The following is a 20,632-nucleotide window of genomic DNA, read 5'->3' on the forward strand; positions in this document are numbered from 1 at the left end:
GAGTAAAGTTATAGCCAATTTTACAAGTTCGTTTCCATGACGACTTAATGTCAAAAACCCTAAAATGATGATGATGATTTAAACAACTTTACAGGCAAAATAATACACAATTAATAACAGAAGAATTAATGCAATTATAAGCTTCACATTTCTGCCTTTAAACCCTCCAAAAATTGGCCCAATTGACTTCCACTGTAAGTGCCTCACTCCATTTTTTTTTTTTAAAAAGACAAACAAGTCAAGATAAATTTTTGTGGTGATCATAATTGCGCAGCAAAAGCAGTCGATTAAGCCCAACTTGTATTAAAACTTGAAAATTGCTTAAATGCATGTTGTTATGCGGTGCGCAACTTGACACCTACTTTATTTTTATTATTCTCAGGTTAGGTCAAGACAGACAAATCTGGCCTAAATTATTCTTATAACCTGGAGAGAAGACTCCGTCGTAGTTTGTTCTGGCTCTCGAACTTAAAACATCAAAAATCAAAACCTTAAATAGGCAAATGACTTGTAATCGATATAATTCAATTTATTGGTTAGAATTTATTTTTCTAGCAGTCAAATAAATGCATTCTAGATAAATACAACATAAAGAAAGTTTGCCAGTCAAAGGTAATATCAGCTTGGCATCTAGGCGTCGGAGATGCGGCTCCATTTTGGACAGTCTTCTGTCCAGGTTGCAAGTATAATATATGCTTATATTTTAGGCCAGATTCGACTTGTATTACCTAACCTGAGAATAATAAAAATAAGGTAGTTGTCAAGTTACGCACCGCATAACAATGTCTACAAACGAGGATTCATTTCCCAAGGTGGAGATGGAAAACAGAGTACACCATTTCATTCAAGGGAACTGAAAAACATTTTCATAATTAAGCAAAACAGTTTCAAGATGCTTTACAAAATATGCATACTACTAACGCTCCATCCAGTGTGTTTATGTGGTCTACTGGGGGTGGCACCCAATACTGTGCACTAAAACAAATGTGGAAAAATACAGAAACGGCAGTTCAAACACTTTGATTATTTTATTATAAAAGACTGCATTGAAATATCACTTTCTTCAAACCCATTAAGTCATTGATGTCCACGTTTCCCATTAAACATTTTCAAAAGACATCAGCCTTTGTACAGAGCACCTGTGGTTATTTTCCTTCTATAAACCAGAACATACAAGTTGGCTTTTGTGTGTAACTTCTGTGCTGTCTTACGCAATTCTTTCTTTAGGTAAGACAGAGTCAAGATGATGATAAACCAGTCCTCCATAACAGCAAAAATTAGCATTATCAGCTAAATGAACAAATCCACCCTATACATCTTTTACTGTATATTTGACGATTTCACAATATGCACGTCAGCACAAATCAGTCCGTTCACTCTTTCAATATGCAACCTTTATTCAATCGTGCCTGGAGTTCACACTGAACATCTTGGTATGTTCTGGAGGGAAATTTAAACCAATTCAGCATTTTACTTTGTTGAGCAAGCAGAAGACTGTGATGCAGATTTGATCGTTCTAAACCTGCTTAATATAAGATGCCAGTATGATCAGCAAAATCAAACAAAATATAAACAATACACTAAACTACCAATTGCACATCATCCGTTGTGTGACTCATACAGCTTTACACGCTCAAACACTTTTGACCTATGATCAATTTCCAAGCATAACAGACCATGTAGGCAGATCGCATATTATGTCATTTACATATAAAACAGTGTCTTTTCTATGTGACTCCTGATATTATGCATACTCATTGTAGATAAATAGATATCCTAAAGCCATTTAGCCATACATACAGTCCCATTTACTTCCAATATTAACAAAAATAGTTTACAGAATAAAACACTTGGTCAACATGCTGGAATGTACGCCTAAATGACTAAAGGGTCATTACGTCTACGATGAGTATGTACATCGTCAGGCCTTTAAACCAGAGATGGAAAATCAAAACACTTAGATGGCACATTTTGCTGCTTTGAGATTCACAACCCAGTAAATGAATATGAACTACTAGTCAGAGGAAGGTGGATGAGACATTATAATAGACGTAATGTAGATGTTACTGCCGAAAACACAGTATATGTAAGAATAACTTGAGTACGCTGCTCAGGGCAACACAACGTTTATGTTCTCAAGCCATTCAGTCCTACAACATACTCGGACATGACGGACTTTAATGCTGTCCTTCCTTTTTCTCTCCCGCTTCTCCTCCTGAGCTCGAGCCGCCGCTGCCTTCTCTCTCAGACGCCATCTGTGGAAACAACATCTCATGAGACGAGCACTAGATGTAGACCGTTTCACAGCCCTGCATGTCACATGCTATGCATTCATTTGTATGTTTCTTTGTTGTTTATGAGATACAGATTTCCAGATAATTTAAAGGTCAGATTAATTTGGGAATAGTTCAGTTATTAGGTCCATTTTGCCGATTTACGATTCTCGAAAACCAATTTCTACACTATAAAATACAAACTAATTTGCATAACAGTTAAATTACAAGCAATAGAAGAAATAAAAAACTAGATGAGGAAAGGAAAGGAAGGAAAATAGTGGAACTAAAGAAAGAATAATAGGTAGATATAACAGAGGAAAGAGAAAAAGAATAGAAAGAATAATAGGTAACAGATGAAAGAAATGGAGATGAGAAAGAAAAAAGATAAAAGGAAAGAAAGAGAATAGATAAAATAGTGGTTAGAAAAAGAAAGAGGGGAAGGAAAGAAAGAAGGAAAATAAATAGATTAAATAGAGGAAAGAAAAAATACAATAAGAGAAAAATCATAGATAGTTAAGAGATGAAAAAGGGATAAATAAAATAGAGGTAAGGAAAGAAAAAGATAAATAAATAAAAATAATAGACAGATGAAAAAAAAGGTAAGAAAGATAAAGAGATAAGAATAGACAGATAAAATAGAAAAAAAGGAAAAAAGAATAGATGAAACAGGTAAGAAAAGGAAGGAAATATAAAGAGAAGAATAGACAGATAAAAAATAGGAAATTAATACAAAGATGATGAAAAAGGAAAACAAAAAAATATAAAACAGAGGTAAGAAAAGAGATAAAAGAAAAACAAGAGAGATATATTATTTATTAAAGAGATAATAAGAAATAGATCAGAAAAAAGAAAAATAATAGATGAAAGAAAAAAGGAATAGATAAAACAGAGGCAAGAAAATAGAGAGATAAGAGTAAGGAAAGATAAAGAGATAAGACAGATAAAACAGAATAGATAGATGAAAAAGAAGAAAAATAATAGGTAGAGATGAAAGACAAAAGAGGTAAGAAAAGAATAGACAGATAAATAAATAGGAAATAATATAAAAAGATAGATGAAAGGAAAAAATATAAAATAGAGGTAAGAAAAAAAATGGAGATAAAAGAAAATTAATAGAAAGATGAAAAAGGAGAAATAAGAAAGATTTCTTATTTATTAAAGACAGAAGAGATAGATCAGAAAAAAAGAAAAATAATAGATGAAAGAAAAAAGGAAAAGAGAATAGATAAAACAGAGGCAAGAAAATAGAGATAAGAGGAAGGAAAGACAAAGAGATAAGACAGAATAGAAAGATGAAAAAGGAGAAAGATTTATTATTTCTTATTTATTAAAGACAGAAGAAATAGATCAGAAAAAAGAAAGAAAAATAATAGATGAAAGAAAAAAGGAAAAGAGAATAGAGAGATAAGAGGAAAGATAAAGAGATGAGAATGATCAAACAGAATAGATAGATGAAAAATAATTGATGGAGATGAAAGAAAAAAGGAATAGGTAAAAAGGAAAGAAAAAGAGAACAAATAAGAAAGATAAAATAGAAGAAAATTAAAGTTGAGAAGGAGAAAATATATATCTAAAAAAATAGATATGAAATTAAAAAAAGGGATGATAGATAAAACGGAGGTAAGGAAAATTGGACAGTTTAGGCCCGTGTCCACGGAGTCTAAAAATGGCGCCCAATATGAGTCTCATCAAGCACATGCAAAAACATGACATTTACCTTCTTATAGGCCATCTCGAAAAGTTTGAGCGAGGCCTGCTGTAGGTTTGTAGCCGCTTGTTTGATGTTCTCTCCCGTTTCTGTGTCTTTCCGTGAAAGCAGCTCTCGTACTTTCTCCATCTCCTCTTTCAGTTTATTACACTACAGGAACCATTAACAAATCGTTAGTATCTTTTGCCGAGACAGCAGAGAGCATCAGCTCTTAAGCATTATTGGCATGACTTCATACCTCATCGGCTGGCAGCTGATCCTTAAACTCCTCCATCTTCGACTCGGTGTCGTGAACGATGCCCTCTGCCATGTTGACGGCTTCCACGCGGTCCTACAAATCAAAATGAACCGGTTACGGTGCTGCAATAAGCGTGTGCTCTGTTCCCATGTAGGCCGCTAACTTTTAAGGCAGCATCATAACAAATGCACTACACAGGGAGCAATTTTTGATCATCATACAAATAGCAACTCGATGATGCTTGGAAGTGTCTTCAGAGTCAGCTCACTAGATTTTGGAACAGAGCGTCATATCATGATGCAAACAATAATGGTCATTTAACATCACGAAACGAGACTCTACCTTCCGTCTCCTGTCCTCCTCTGCGTACTTCTCAGCGTTCTTAATCATGTTCTCAATGTCGTCTTTGCTGAGGCCACCAGACGACTGGATGACAACTGGAGAGAAAAAAAAATAAAAAATAAAAATAAAAAAAGTATGATTAATATACGTATATGTATGTAGTAGGGCTGAAACGATTAGTCGACATTATCGAAAACAAAACAAATTGTCGACAATATTTTTTTGTTGTCAAATAGTCGTTTGATCTCGTTTAACTTAACATGAGATCACATTAAACACTAATGATAGGAAGAATTACACCGATCACAGATGCGCTCTAAACTTTCCAAACAGCTTCAGGTGATGTAGATCGCAAAATAGGAGGGAATTATACAAAAATACTAAATAAGTAAATGCAGAAGCACTCTCGTTGTGGATTAAGTGGAGGCGGAGCGCTTTAAATGAAACACATTCACATCTTTAATGCAGTTATAATTAATGCGTTATAGTTTTATTAACCCTTCTAAGTCGACTGACGATCCAGAGCGTCAAAGTGCGCACCTCTGACATATCTATTAATAACTTCGGAATGGATCAAGGTATTAACTTACTTTTTTTTTGTTGTTTTTTATGAAAAAGCTGACATTCGTCTGCATAGACTGTGTTGACTTCCGCGAATGATAAGCCTTCCGTATTTTAGTGCTGAATCTATAGCATTATTATTATAGATTTTACCGCAAAACAAAGACATTGTACTTTATTTTATCTAATGATATAAAACGCTGTTGGTGTGTGTAAACCAATCAAAGACCTGTGTGTGTGTGAACCAATCACAGAGCTGTGTGTGTGTGTGTGTGTGTGTACCAATCACAGACCAAAAGCAAAGAATGACATGGTCAGATGTCATTGGAGTAAAAGGGGGGAGGGGTGTGAAATTCCTTTCAGCCAAGTGTGGCAGAGAATGACTGATGAAAAGCACGTCAATCAGTGGTGCAACAGTTCCATCTTGTGGTGTTTTTGGATATTACTCCATTTATACAGCCTCTTATTCCATTCACATGAACGGTTTTTTTCCCTATTATATTTTCTTATGTTTTTCAACCAAAAAAAAAAAACTTATGGTGACTATAGTCACAGAAATGTAAATAGTTGTTTTGTTTCTTTATATTTTTTCACCCAATTTCTTTTGAAATTGTTCTAAAGCCTTTGAGGAATAAATATTTGTTGTAAAATTCATTATTCATTTATGTTTAATATTTTTTATATAATAAAAACAACACAATTGAATATCCGCTTTTTGTATTTTTTGGTGATATATCACATCAGAACATGTAAAATTTCTCAAGAAGTGTATTTACAATGCATCCACATTGTAGATGAGAATCTATAGAATCCAGAAATATGACTCTCTTCACTCTGCTATGAAAATTGACCATTCCAGAAGCCAAAATATCAAAATAATGCCAGGCGGACTTAAGACCCCTTAGACCTTGGAGGGTTAAAGTTATTTACAGTTTCATGTAAATAACTACAAACTCTGAAACTGGCATTTATCTGTGTGGTCAGAGCCTCTTCTATGAGTTGCGTGAATGTTCCGATCTAAGGGGAAGAGATTGAAACCGCACTGGCTGATGCACACTCGGTCATGGTGACGCTCGTTCTTCGAGCAACTGCTTCCTGCAGCTAGATTATAACATGATGACTCTTGACTTATTGAATCATTATAGTGTCAGTGTCACTGTGAATTTGTTATTGTCGAAGAAAATTGGCAATACACAGCTTTATTAATAAGAGAATTTGTTTTCTAGGGAGTTAAAGATGGATTGAAGTGAACAGAAAGGTGAGAGAGCCTTCGTCCCATCATACACTGCAACAACATACATTTCGGATTTGTTTTGGCTTATTTTCCAATATAAACATCTAAAACTCTTTTAAAACAACATTTATTTTAGCAGCTATGATGCAGAAGAAGAAAAAAAAATTCTGTGAATGTTGAATATAATATTAAAAATGCTAAATTTTAAATAATTAAAAAAATCCTTTAAAAAAAATGCATTCAGCTGAGAAGCAGCATGAGATATTTAGACTTGCTTTAGAAAAAAGATCTTGAATATAAGTATATTTTGTCTTTACTGCACTTGCAGAAGTATTTTTCCCTTTAATTCAATGAATGTCATTTAGAGGTATTTTTAAAAGATGATTTTGTCCTCTTTATTGCGAGTAAACACGTTTAATACAACCTTAAAAGTCAGGACACAAGCTGAATAATAATCTAAGAGCTAATGATTAATTGTCGAATAATCATTAGATTAATCGACTATCAAAATAATCGTTAGTTGCAGACGTATTATGTAGTAGAAAACTAGTAAGCATGATATATACACTACACACACGGCCAAAAGTTTGGAATAATGTACAGATTTTGCTCTTATGAAAAGAAATTGGTACATTTATTTTCACATTATTAATGTCCCGACTGTACATTGTGATCAGTTAAATGCCACTTTGGTAAATTAAAGTACCAATTTCCTTCTGAAACAGCAAAACGCACGCACACAATAAGGAAAATATTTATTTTGCATTTAGTTGAGAGCGCATCACTTTTCCAATACATTTTAAGTTCTAATCAAATTGAGTTATTTTGTTCTTTCCACAGTAAATATTGTTCTAAAGCATCTATACGGAGAACACCGCTTTAAATCTCCAGTGGCAGAGATCAAATAGACAGCAGGGAATAACAATGCTAAATGATAATAATTAAATGCAACTAGCCACATCATTGTGCATAAATTTAGGATAACTTATTAACCTTGAAAATAATTGTTTGTGCCCATTATCTCCCATTTATACCATCTCAGATGTTCTTCACTAAGACTTGCCACTATAAGTTTTGCACTTACTCTGCTGTTCACGTCCGGTACCCTTGTCTTTAGCAGAGACGTGCACAATTCCATTAGCGTCAATGTCAAAGGTGACTTCAATCTGAGGAACTCCACGAGGAGCCGGAGGGACGCCCACCTGTTCAATACAAAGTAGGGAATGAACATCCACGATTAAATCAATATTTAATTGAATAAGCTTATTGATTGTCAACTGATCAATTTCAGCACAAATGCGTTCAGTAATCATGCAGATGCCTTTAAAATCACATGATGTTACAGTGTGGACTGCAGCTCACACACTACATAGTGTTTGCGGTTAAAACATGACACTCTTGGATTTCTTATAAGAATGCAATCTCTTTTCCAATTTCAACGCATACCAGTGTGAACTGTCCCAGGATCTTGTTGTCTCCAGCCATCTCTCGCTCGCCCTGACACACTTTGATCTCTACTTGCGTCTGTCCATCAGCAGCGGTGGAGAACACCTGACAAATAGAGAGGAGACCACCACATCACTAACATAAAAGAAACTTCAAACTATAAAAGAAAATGCCATCTGCTAGAGATTTCCTCTGAGATAATCACTGTTCCAATCAGAAGAACCATCATTTCAACCAAGCTGACTTAAAAATCACCAGCAAAAAACAAACTTGTTTGTTTAAATCATGAATATTTCATACATCACCCAACCCCAGCACTAGTGCATGGGAAAGTTTATTCCTTGGATATTGTCAGTGTCCTAACAAACATTTGTTTGTGCCAGATGCAGAGCAAATAATGCTTTGGTTGTTAATTATTCTATATAACCTCTCATATTACCATACCTGGCTTTTCTTGGTAGGAATGGTTGTGTTTCGGTTGATGAGTTTGGTGAAGACGCCTCCCAGAGTCTCGATACCGAGAGACAGCGGCGTAACGTCCAGCAAGAGCACGTCGGTGACATCTCCCGCGAGAACCCCGCCCTGAATAGCCGCTCCGATTGCCACGGCCTCATCCGGATTCACAGACTTGCTGGGAGTTCGACCGAACAGATCCTGAACGGTCAGCTGGACCTAAATGTGGGAAAAGAAGATACAAAGACACTTGCTTACTTAAGAAAGTGTCTCAGTTCTAGATCGTTGGGCTAGTAGAACTTCACTTTTTGTTCTCTAGTATCATCAGTACGCATCTGGCTCTTACCTTGGGCATTCGACTCATTCCCCCGACCAGCAGAACTTCACCGATGTCGCTCTTGGAGACCTCAGCATCCTGCATGGCTTTCTGACACGGCGCGACAGTCCTGCGGATGAGATCAGCCACGATGCCTTCGAACTGAGAGCGAGTGAGCTTCATGTTCAAGTGTTTAGGGCCAGATGCATCCATCGTCAGGTACGGAAGGTTGATATCAGTCTGTGGGTGTATAATACACGTTAGGAATTATGGATGACGGGCTGTTTAATTATTGAAAATATATGCACACCTTGAGGTGGTAATGCGGCCACAACACAACGCAGAGAATCGAACAGTGCTGTGAAGACGATTAAAAGACACTCTTACCTGTAGAGAGGAAGACAGCTCGCATTTGGCTTTCTCTGCAGCCTCTCTCACCCTCTGCAGTGCCATGTTGTCTTTGGTCAGATCTACACCAGACTGCAATGACAGACACATCACTTGAGATTACAAGAATAGGATTAATTAGTCCACATATTTGATTTGGGTGCCACATCCTCAGATCATCAATGGTTTGATTTGAGAGTGAATAAGACAACATATGGCTACTTTTACTGTGGTTTCATAGAGTCTTTTAGTCCTTAGACAGCACACAGTCACTCTTCACTTTCATTGCATGGAAAACAAGCCATATAGAATTTTTTTTCTCTCCCCAATTTGATAAGCCCAATTCCCAATGCTCTTCAAGTCCTCGTGGTGGCATAGTGACTCGCCTCAATCGCCAAAAAAACAAAACAAAAGCGCAGTTGCCTCCGCGTCCGAGACAGTCAATCCGCGCATCTTATCACGTGGCTTGTTGAGCACGTTACCGCGGAAACGTAGCACGTGTGGAGGCTTCACACCATTCTCCACGGCATCCATGCACAACTCACCACATGCCCCACAGAGAGCGAGAACCACATTATAGCAACCACGAGGCGGTTACCCCATGTAACTCTACCCTCCCTAGCAACCGGGCCAATTTGGTTGCTTAGGAGACCTGGCTGGAGTCACTCAGCACGCCCTGGATTTGAACTCATGACTCCGGGGTGGTAGTCAGCGCCAATACTCGCTGAGCTACCCAGGCCCCGCCGCATGGAAAATTTACAAAAATGTTTTCTTTTGTGTTTCACGGAAAAAAGTCATATGGGTTTGGAACAACATGAGGCTGAGAAACTAAAGAATTGTCATTATTTGGGTAGACTAAAGGGACTCTTACCTCTCTCTTGAACTCCTTGACGATATGTCTGAGCAGGTGCTGATCGAAATCTTCTCCACCCAGAAACGTGTCTCCATTGGTGGACTTTACCTCAAACACCCCCTTCTGGATCTCCAGGACAGAGATATCAAACGTCCCACCACCAAGATCATACACCGCAATTCTGTCATGAAATAGACCGTGATCATATCTGTTCTTCTGCATTGCGTCAAGGACCAAAACATCATCTAATATTGAAGTATGCAAACATGTATGACTGCAACGAACGGTTATTTTGCTAATCGACTAATCAAAGGTTTATTTGACCATTCGGGTGATTACTGCAACAATTAGTCATTAGCTCTTAACCGAATGTTCAGATTTTGAGTTAAGGGGTTGAATTAAATATGTGCTTACTAAAAATTGCAAAACAAAAACACTGAAAAATACCTATAAATGACCTTCACTGAATTTCAGGAAAAAAATACTTTTATTATGTTTGAATACAGTAAAAAAAATTCACTGCTAAATACATCTTGTCAAAGTGTTTTCTTCATTTTGCCCCTATTAAAAATATCTGAAAATCCTTAAAACAAGATGCATTTGCTTGAGAAGCAACATGTAGCATATTTAGACCTGCTTTCAGAGAATATATCTTGAACATAAGTGTATTTTTTCACTTGTTTATACTCAAGTATAAAATTCACATACATTTCAAAATTATACTAAACATTCTCTGAAAACAAATGTTAACATTTTCTGCATTATATCTCCTCAAGCAAATGTATCTTGTTTTAAAAAGGAGTTTTAGATATTTATACAGGAAAAATCCCCCCAAAAATAGCAGTAGCCCTACTAACATGAAATACAACTATTTACAAATAAAATAAATACGTGGGTGTCTTCATGGAAAACACTAACAAGCGTTGCACTCGGTGGATTGTCATTTGTAACTGCAAATTTCAGCAATAATAATAAAACAATTCCATTGTCGAATAGCTTGATGTCATTTAACGTAACATGAGATCATATAAAACTATAATGATGACACGTGTGACGAGAGGAGCGCTGCAGCTCGAGTGTCTGATAGCAACACAGATCACAGCTTGGCGATATATCTTTTTCATCCTTAAAGTTCATATAATATGGGAGCGTGACTCCAAAACTGTCATTCTCTGAGCGGTCATTCAACCAGTCGTGGAAGTGGCCCAATCTGAGTGGGAGTCGAGACCGGGAGAGATTTAAGGTTCCGCCGGCTGAGCGTTCCCACGGAGACGCTCGTCTCACACTCCCGCTGACTGCAGCTCGTGACCAATATATATATATATATATATATATAGGTTTTGGATGAACTAGATTGCCAAATGCTTATCGATAATACTCTTATGGCTAAAAATGTTTAGTTTTCATTGACTAAAACTACATTACATGCACAGACTGTCAAATAAAACAGGATTAAAAAAAAAACTATGGTTAACTATGATAAAAACTAAAAGGACATTTGATACAGGACTAAGACTAAATTAAAAACAGCTGACAAAATAAACACTACTATTCATTTGTCAGGCCATTATGAGTGTATTAACGCAAAGCCAACAGTTACGTGTTTTTAACATAACCTTTTTGAGCAGTATGGTACCACCTCCGCCTCTTTTTGAGCCAAAATCTGAATATCTATGCATCACTAAGAGAGTGTATTTTCTAAAACATACAGATGACATTTGGTGATGGCATTTTGAAGCACGACGGTCTACAAAAACTGCCTAATCACACCAAATGTCCCTCATTATTTACGGACTCTCGTGTTGTTCCAAACACGTTGACTTTCTTTTGTGGAACGCAAGATGAGATGTTAGAATCAGGCAACATTAATTTACAAAGCCCCCCCACTTAAAATTAAAGTGAATGGTGACTGAGACATTTTGTCTAACATCTCCTTTTGTATTCCACAGAAGAAAATAAATCATGCCGGTTTGAAACAACATAAGCGTAACTTCATTTTTGTGTGAACTTCCCCTTTAAAAATGAAATCTAATAAATTTATTTAATGCAAGTGTATAATACTTACATTTTGTCCTGAGTCTTATCAAGTCCATAGGCTAAAGCAGCGGCAGTCGGTTCATTAATCACACGCAGCACATTTAAACCCGCAATCTGTCCAGCGTCCTTCGTCGCCTGTAACAAACACAGCAGATATTAAACCGTGTGTAGGGGTGTGAATCTTTGGGTTGAAAGTAACACTTTCAGAATGATTTGATACACATTAAAATTCAATTAGATTAAATAAATAAAAATTCCAACTTTTTAATGCATTTATACGATTCTTTAAATACTTCCCCATGATGTGTCTTAGGCAAGAAAAAGAAAAAAATCTTTAGTAGTTTGTCTTTTGCACCAAAAGTAACTTGAAAGAGAACACATTTAACACAGTATATGTACATACAGACTACTTGGAAAACAACAAAAGTGAATAAACATGTTAATATTGCATATTTCACAAAAAATTCCATGATTTTTAAAGATTTTATTAATTTGCATGACTTTTCTAAGCCTGAAAAACACACTTTTTCAATCCCTGATATTTTCAGGTTTTCGATGACCATGGGAACCCTGTTCATTCATATATATATATATATATATATATATATATATATATATATATATATATGTTACAGAGTTTCCGCTAGAAAAAAATGGTTTTTACGGACATTTTGATGATATGCCGGTCAAATATATCGCCTCTTAATTAGTCAAGTTGAGGAAAACTGGAGGCAGTCTATGTAACTTAAAAATGACATAATCAGGCCGTATAGAATGCAACATATTATTATTAGCTTAACTTTCAAATAGATGAAAAAAAAACATGAACGTCCGATATGGCCAATCAACATCAATTGTTTTTTACTGTGGTTTCACACACATTCACTTTTTGAAACATTGAGGCACGGATGTACCTAATACAAATAAATAAAACATCTCCAGTTAACTAGCAGATCATTCATTTAGTCCGTTATTAAATAAGAGATCTAGCGCTAAAATCTGTTGTTTTTGAAATCAAGCTGAGCTTCGTGTCCGCTGCTATCAGTTGCATGGACGACGCTACTGCGCGAAGTTGCGCAATCTTCACTAGGACGCTGCGTTTCAATCTATCGCCGTTGCGGAGACTATTAATTCGGTGAAATCACAAAATAAAATGCACACAAACGTGTCCCTGCTTGATATAGACTGTAACCATGCACTGATGAACATAGGCTATTCAGTTTTGATGATAGAGAAAAAACTGCACGAATGCGCGGATTAGAAGCACTGATCTATCTATAATGAGATGTTCCTGATTCACCATCGTCTGGCCTCTGAAAAAGCTTTTAAAGCTAGTCTGCCTGGGCCTGGCCATATTTGAACCGTCTCACTCAATCGTTCGTTGTTTAGGTCTATATTGCAGCCGTTTTAGGCGTGCGCTTTATTTGAAATGCAGCATGCGATGTTGTTTCATAACTTTCAAACGATAGAGCCTGTTCCTTTATAACATAGCAAGAGATCGGTGTATTTTTGCTTTATACATTTTAGGCTTATTCTCAAATTCAGATTGTGTTAGGGGGACGGGATTATTAGGCAATTTTAATCGGACAATTTGACCGGAGAGATTTAATTTTGTCGGACATTTAATTTTTTTACCGGCCAATGTCCGGTAATTACCGGACAACGGAAACCCTGATAGGTTAATATTGCAGTGGACTGTATTGAGCTTACCTGTCTCTGGGAGTCGTTGAAGTATGCAGGCACTGTAATAACCGCATTCTTCACCGTATGACCCAAGTAGCTCTCTGAAATAGAGAAAAGGAGGTTTGAATAAGTTAAAAATGCTTTAAAGATGCTTTTCTTCACACAGATAGTTGTCAGATTCACCTGCAGTCTCCTTCATCTTCATCAGAACAAAGGCACCGGCCTGACTCGGCGAGTACAGTTTGCCCTGAGCTTCAAGCCAGGCGTCACCATTAGAGGCACGCACGATCTTATAGGGCACATTCTTCCTGTGAATTACAGCACAGCTCATCACTTTTATTACAAATCAAAATGAACACATGAAACCCACCAAAAAAAAAAAGCATCAATTTGTAGATGTTAACTATTAAATACCATCAAGCATACAATGGCTCCACTTAAAAATCTAGTGAGTTGCCTACTTGGATAGAATCAGGCATAAGTGCACTTGAATCACACGTACCTTCATTAATTAACTCAATTCTGAACTGGGTTATCATTAACTACATGTGCTTACACACAAATGTGAACGTAAAAATGGATTGCAAATGTTTAGGGCTGCAACTAACGATTAGTTTGATAATCGATTAATCTTCGATTATATATAGCCTACACGATTAATTGGATAAAATGAAATGTTATTTCCTGTATTTTATTAACATTATTCAAAAAGAACGTAAGGATTTGGTGTGGATTACATTACTGAATTCACAATTCTATACCCTCACAAAACTTTGAACAAAGCCTGAATCATGAAAAGTTACGTTTGAGTTTATTATTATTATTTCAGGACGTGCAAAACAGTCGCTTTATTTGTAAACTAAAACTAAAAAAATAATACATCATTAAAGAATAAAATCATCCAAAGGGTGTATTATGTATGTTTATCCAGTGAAATTATTTTCAGCATAGTATAAATTTACTAGTGAATCAGATATTACATGAGGCATTATCAGGAGGACTTTCAAATATCATGACCTTTAGCATTATTTTTAGGGCTGTGGATTTAACGCGCTAATTCAGTGCGATTAATTACATTTAAAAATAACATTAAAAAAATTTCAAAAAAATGGACCGTGATAAGGAATATTCCTTCCATCTGAGCAATTAGAGCTTGAAGTACCATCTGTTTTCAGCAGGGGGCAGTAAGCGAAACTACAGCTTTATAGGCAACGAGCAGCTTATCCAGAGAACAAACCAAACTCTCACTTAACACTAGCGACAACACAAGATGAGAAGATGTTCTTGTGTTCAAACACAGCTTGAAGGAGCACAAATACGAACGCAGGGATATCAAGCGGTTTAACTTGACACAGCGACCTAAAAACGGTATGTTTATGATGCAAATCAAACAAGATGCCCCAAAAGCATCTGACACAGGTGTGCATTGACGTCCCTAGAAGAACCCTCATAATAAATCTATCTTGGACTGTTTGACAAATTCAATCGCAAAATGCTTTATGTGAACTGTAGGCCAATTATAGGCTTGTTCAATAATATGGAAATAACCAATATATTGCATTCTAAAGCCACTTTTTGCATTGTCTTTTTGGTAACTTTTGATTTGAGAAATGTATTAGTATATGTTGAAATTAAGATTAATAAAAGCTGTAAAAGTATTGTTCATTGTTAGATCATGTTAGCTAAGGTTGTTAACAAATGGAACCTTATTGTAAAGTGTTACTATCTTTAATGCTTTACTCGTGTGCCACAACGACTTAATGCATTTTAATGACCTATATTATTATTTCTTATAATATACATTTTATTTATAATGACTTAAACTATTTAGAAGTATTTAATCATTATTTACTGAATTATTGTTATTTGAGGGGCTAAGAAAATACTTATATATGCGATTATGCCCTAATCATTATAAATTATATTCAGCATTACATCTAGTTTAATATAGTACAATAATCTATAAACACACTGTCTTGGGAGGGCCCTTCACCTATTATTTCCCTCTTTTCTCCTTCTAACTCTTTCTCCTCCTCAACTGCCTGACTTCTCTCTCTCCTGTCTCCTACATTTATGCATTTGGCAGATGCTTTTATCCAAAGCGACTTACAGAGCACTTATTACAGGGACAATCCCCCCAGAGCAACCTGGAGTTAAGTGCCTTGCACAAGGACACAATGGTGGTGGCTGTGGGGATCAAACCAGAGACCTTCTGATTACCAGTTTACCAGTTATGTGCTTTAGACCACTACGCCACCACCTATAATTATAATACTGGCAATAACTGACCACAATATCATTCATCAATAGGCTATGTTTGGGCCATGCTTATTAAAAGGATAATATCCATCACTTCACAACACAGTAATTATCTATATAATATTTAGCTTAATTGTCAATGCAGATTAGCTATAGCTAATAGGTTTAGGATATAGGTTTGAATCTCATTGGTAGCCCTATTGCATCTCATATTGTAGGCTATTTGCTGCATAACCATTAACTTTTTCACCTTCCCTCCATCTCTTTGTCTGCTCCTCCTCTGCTGGCTTTCCAAACGATCATTTAGTTTGTTGCAGCCTTTTCATTTTTGGTCATTTGAATGAAAATCACAGGCAGAAATTAACATGGCGTCAAGTTTATTTTGAACAATGGATTTGTGGGTATAGAAGTTTATGCGAGCTGTGCGAGACACTGAGTTGCGTTCTTTAATTGGTTTAGGAAACACTCCGCTACAGCAGACTACTTTCGTTTTGACATGACAGCGGTATCTGCAAGTATGCGTCACGTGATGGTCCGTTGATGCACGGATAATTGACTCGTCGGCTATTTTCACTTCACAATGAAACGACACTTCAAGAAAAAAATACAGAGGACATGACCTCGGTGTCCTCAATGGTAGTTACGGCCATGCTCACTGTATTACATCACTTCACTGCTGAGACTATGAAAGCTGCACAATTGATTACATTGAATGTAAATGACTGCGCTCCCTTTTTCCATTGCGATCGGTTTGACGCGGATGCGCATGCTTGCTTGCTCAAGAGTTTAACGGACACTCACTTGTGGTAAGAACAAACATTTTTGTGAAATACGCTGCTGATTTGAATTCATAACATGTTTACATTATAAAACATATAAAATGGCAGTAACAATTTAAGTGACGAGCTGGAGAGAAACAACTCTCACGCATCAAACAGCACAAGCACCTGACGCAGCAACCGCTCCACATTAAACTGTATGCTTTATTAGGATTTCTTTGAAGGGTTTATTAAGTACTCTTGTACGCTGGACATCTTGGTTCATGTTTTTCCCGCTTCAACTTGTCTCCAAGTTTCATGATGCAACACATTTGTCACTTGCCTGTGAAGTGATGTCACTGACGAGGCTCTCCGCACTTACCACAAATATCCAACTAATCGATAATGAAATTCATTGCTGATGATTTCCATCATAGATAATTATCGATTTTAGCGATTAGTTGTTGCGGCCCTACAAATGTTTAGATGTAAAAATCATGATTCATCAAAAAGGTGCTTATTGTGCTTCAAATGGTTTTAAGAAATGTACACTTCGCTTCATGACAAATTTTACAGATGACAAAGTTCGTCAGTACTAAACAAACATTTCATCCATTATCAAAAGTCTAACACGTATTTTCACTTCATAGTATTCAATCAAGTATCTTACAAATCTTTCTGAACTTCTTGGTCATCGTAGCGCCGTCCAATCAGACGTTTAGTAGCGTAGAGTGTGTTGTTGGGGTTCGTCACAGCTTGACGTTTGGCAGGCATTCCCACAAGCCTCTCGCCGTCAGCTGTGAAGGCCACCACAGATGGGGTCGTCCGCATACCCTCAGCGTTTTCCAGGACCTGTTACAAGGTCACATAGTAAATATTTGGATATTACATCAATGCAATTAATGTCATGCCTCAAACAACACTATCAGTAGTAAAAATTCCGATCCTCTAATTGAACTGCCCAAGCGGCCTTCCAAGAGTGCTGATATTTATGGGGATATCACAGTTTCTATCACTCTACTTGAGTCGGCCTGCAACACTTAAAGCTTCATCTTTCTTGGGCTTCGTTTGGAACTATTTTTGTTATGGACACAATAACTGGCCATAATTTCCTTTTAATCACAGTATAATGTAATAGTCCAGTGGTAGCTTACCTTTGCTTGTTTGCCTTCCATGACAGCCACACAAGAGTTTGTGGTTCCCAGGTCGATTCCAATGACTGCTCCTTTGATCGCCTCCGAACTGCGAAATAAACACATTGAGCATCTCACACACTCATCAAATCACAATCATGATTATATCATTAACTTACAGTAGTAGAAAGTAACTCACGCATAATGACGTCTGGCTGCTGTCTGGAGAGTTTTTTGTGTCAATCCATTCCAACAAGCCTGAGGAAACAGAAATCGCTGTTTATCGATGAAATGGTATTGTGATGGATCACATGGTAATACCATGGCACATGACAAACACTGTGGTACTGAATGATTACCATATCCTATAATGAGCAATTTACTTGGTAGCACCAATTAATAGAGTTTTGCTGATAACCGATAGTTCTAAAGAGCAACTAATGGCACCGATTAATTGAGTTCTGCTGATAACCAATAGTTCTAAAGAGCAACTAACGGCACCGATTAATTGAGTTCTGCTGATAACCAATAGTTCTAAAGAGCAACTAAAGGCACCGATTAATTGAGTTCTGCTAATAACCGATAGTTCTAAAGAGCAACTAAAGGCACCGATTAATTGAGTTCTGCTAATAACCGATAGTTCTAAAGAGTCAACCAACGGCACCGATCAACTGATTTTTGCTGATAACCGATAGTTCCAAAGAGCAACTAACAGCACTGAATAATTGATTTCTAAATGATAGTTCCACAGAGCAACTAACCGTACCAGTTAACTGATTTCTGCTGATAACCGATAGTTCCAAAGAGCAACTAACGGCACTGAATAATTGATTTCTAAATGATAGTTCCACAGAGCAACTAACCGTACCAATTAATAGATTTTTGTTGATAACCGATAGTTCCAAAGAGCAACTAACGGCACTGAATAATTGATTTCTAAATGATAGTTCCATAGAGCAACTAACCGTACCAATTAATTGATTTTTGCTGATAACCGTTAGTTCTAAAGAGCAACTAACGGCGCCGATCAACCGATTTTTGCCGATAACCGATAGTTCTAAAGAGTCACTAACGGCACCAATTAACCAATTTCTGCTGATAACCGATAGTTCCACAGAGCAACTAACCGTACCAATTAATTGATTTCTGCTGATAACCGATAGTTCCATAGAGCAACTAACGGCACTGAATAATTGATTTCTAAATGATAGTTCCACAGAGCAACTAACCGTACCAATTAATTGATTTCTGCTGATAACCGATAGTTCCAAAAAGCAACTAACCGTACCGATTAATTGATTTCTGCTGATAACTGATAGTTCCAAAGAGCAACTAACGGCACTGAATAATTGATTTCGAAATGATAGTTCCACAGAGCAACTAACCGTACCAATTAATTGATTTCTGCTGATAACCGATAGTTCCATAGAGCAACTAACCGTACCGATTAATTGATTTCTGCTGATAACTGATAGTTCCAAAGAGCAACTAACGGCACTGAATAACTGATTTCTAAATGATAGTTCCACAGAGCAACTAACCGTACCAATTAATTGATTTCTGCTGATAACCGATAGTTTCAAAGAGCAACTAACGGCGCCGATTAATCTGTAAAACCAATATTTTGGTTTACTGCTAAACATTACCTTTGTTCTTAGGCAGCAATGGTGAAAATGTCCTATTTTTGTAACCAAGACTTAAACAAAACAATATAACACAAAATAACCATACTTGTAAAAAGCACCATATAAAAATAAAACGGAGTCAGCTACATAGATGGGCAAGCTGATAAGATATTTCATATGGTCTGACCATGTGGTTTCATTTCATAATGAACTACAGAAGGTGGCAATCCCGTGGACTTCAGCGAGCTGCCTACATGCAACATCATTTAAAACATGCAATGCAGATTACTTAATAATAACGTATTTATAAGCAAAATACACCTATGAATGTAAAGTCATCATACTACTAGGGGGAGGGGATGTATCAGGGACACTTCATGAAGGTCATACAAACCCACTCTGAACCACACGAATATATGACCTCCATTGCTGTTGAAAAACTGTCAGAGATGTAACATAACAAATCTCTTACAAAACACCATCTCAAAGTAGAAAGCCGGTTAATCACGTGAACAGTGGAAAGAGGCCTTCACAAAGTGAAGCAACTAGAAAAACTAGAACAGAGTGACTAACGAAAACAAAACATAATTGGAAAATTTGGTTCCAAGAGCTACGTTACAAATATAAAACTATAATATAACCTATTAAACCCCACAGCAGCCAAATGTCACAGACATACACACACCAAATCACATTACTGTAATGCCAAACAAGCACTAATATGGCAACAATCGTCTTGGCATTAAGTAAAGATGAAATATCAACATCAAACACATATCTAGTATGCAGTAAATCTCGTAACACTTTTATAGTGGTATGTAGTTATCAAGCGTCACTCACCTTCTTGATGAGTTCAGACACACTGCTGGAGCTCTTCTGAGAGCACGACACATTTCTGACTGCTGTTCTCGCTACGGACAACATATTTTGATTTATATGATTCTTCTTTAAATAACCGTTGAACGTCCGGCTTTCCTAAAGCAGCTGAATGTCAGATAAACGAGCTGCGATGTGATGTTGACAGATATCAACGATGGTGAAGTCTCACTGACGCTTTTCTCGAATTATCCAACACCACATGGTGATCAGAAGGACCCCCATAGGTAATCACAAGGCGCCTGAACAGAATTTACAGTTCAACTTTGAATAAAAATCGTACTGTTTCTGAATGTAGTTTTATTTTGATGTTTATTATGAGTTTCTTTTAGTTTGAATGTAATTTTACTCGAGGTCGGAATATAATTATTAAATTGTTACGTTATTATCTGCACAACAGGCATATGCGTGGATGTCACTGTGTCAATGTGATGCAATCGTGAAGGT

The 20,632-nt window shown here is 36.6% G+C and overlaps 1 protein-coding gene across 1 annotated transcript; it reads right to left on the minus strand.

Annotated features, from left to right (window-relative positions):
• Positions 1-985: 985 nt before the first annotated feature.
• Positions 986-20,392, minus strand: LOC127659727 (stress-70 protein, mitochondrial-like). The gene is made up of 17 exons (XM_052149675.1): positions 20,150-20,392; positions 17,884-17,942; positions 17,706-17,793; positions 17,222-17,403; positions 13,718-13,842; positions 13,562-13,635; positions 11,880-11,986; positions 9,833-9,995; positions 8,962-9,054; positions 8,605-8,814; positions 8,250-8,477; positions 7,806-7,910; positions 7,444-7,561; positions 4,565-4,659; positions 4,223-4,315; positions 3,994-4,134; positions 986-2,255 (listed from the first exon to the last, which is right to left on the minus strand). The coding sequence occupies exons 1-17, from the start codon at positions 20,231-20,233 to the stop codon at positions 2,178-2,180; spliced, it is 2,043 nt and encodes a 680-aa protein (XP_052005635.1). The 5' UTR covers positions 20,234-20,392; the 3' UTR covers positions 986-2,177.
• Positions 20,393-20,632: the final 240 nt, after the last annotated feature.

The sequence above is a fragment of the Xyrauchen texanus genome, chromosome 19 (assembly GCF_025860055.1).
Source record: "Xyrauchen texanus isolate HMW12.3.18 chromosome 19, RBS_HiC_50CHRs, whole genome shotgun sequence".
NCBI lineage: Eukaryota > Metazoa > Chordata > Actinopteri > Cypriniformes > Catostomidae > Xyrauchen > Xyrauchen texanus.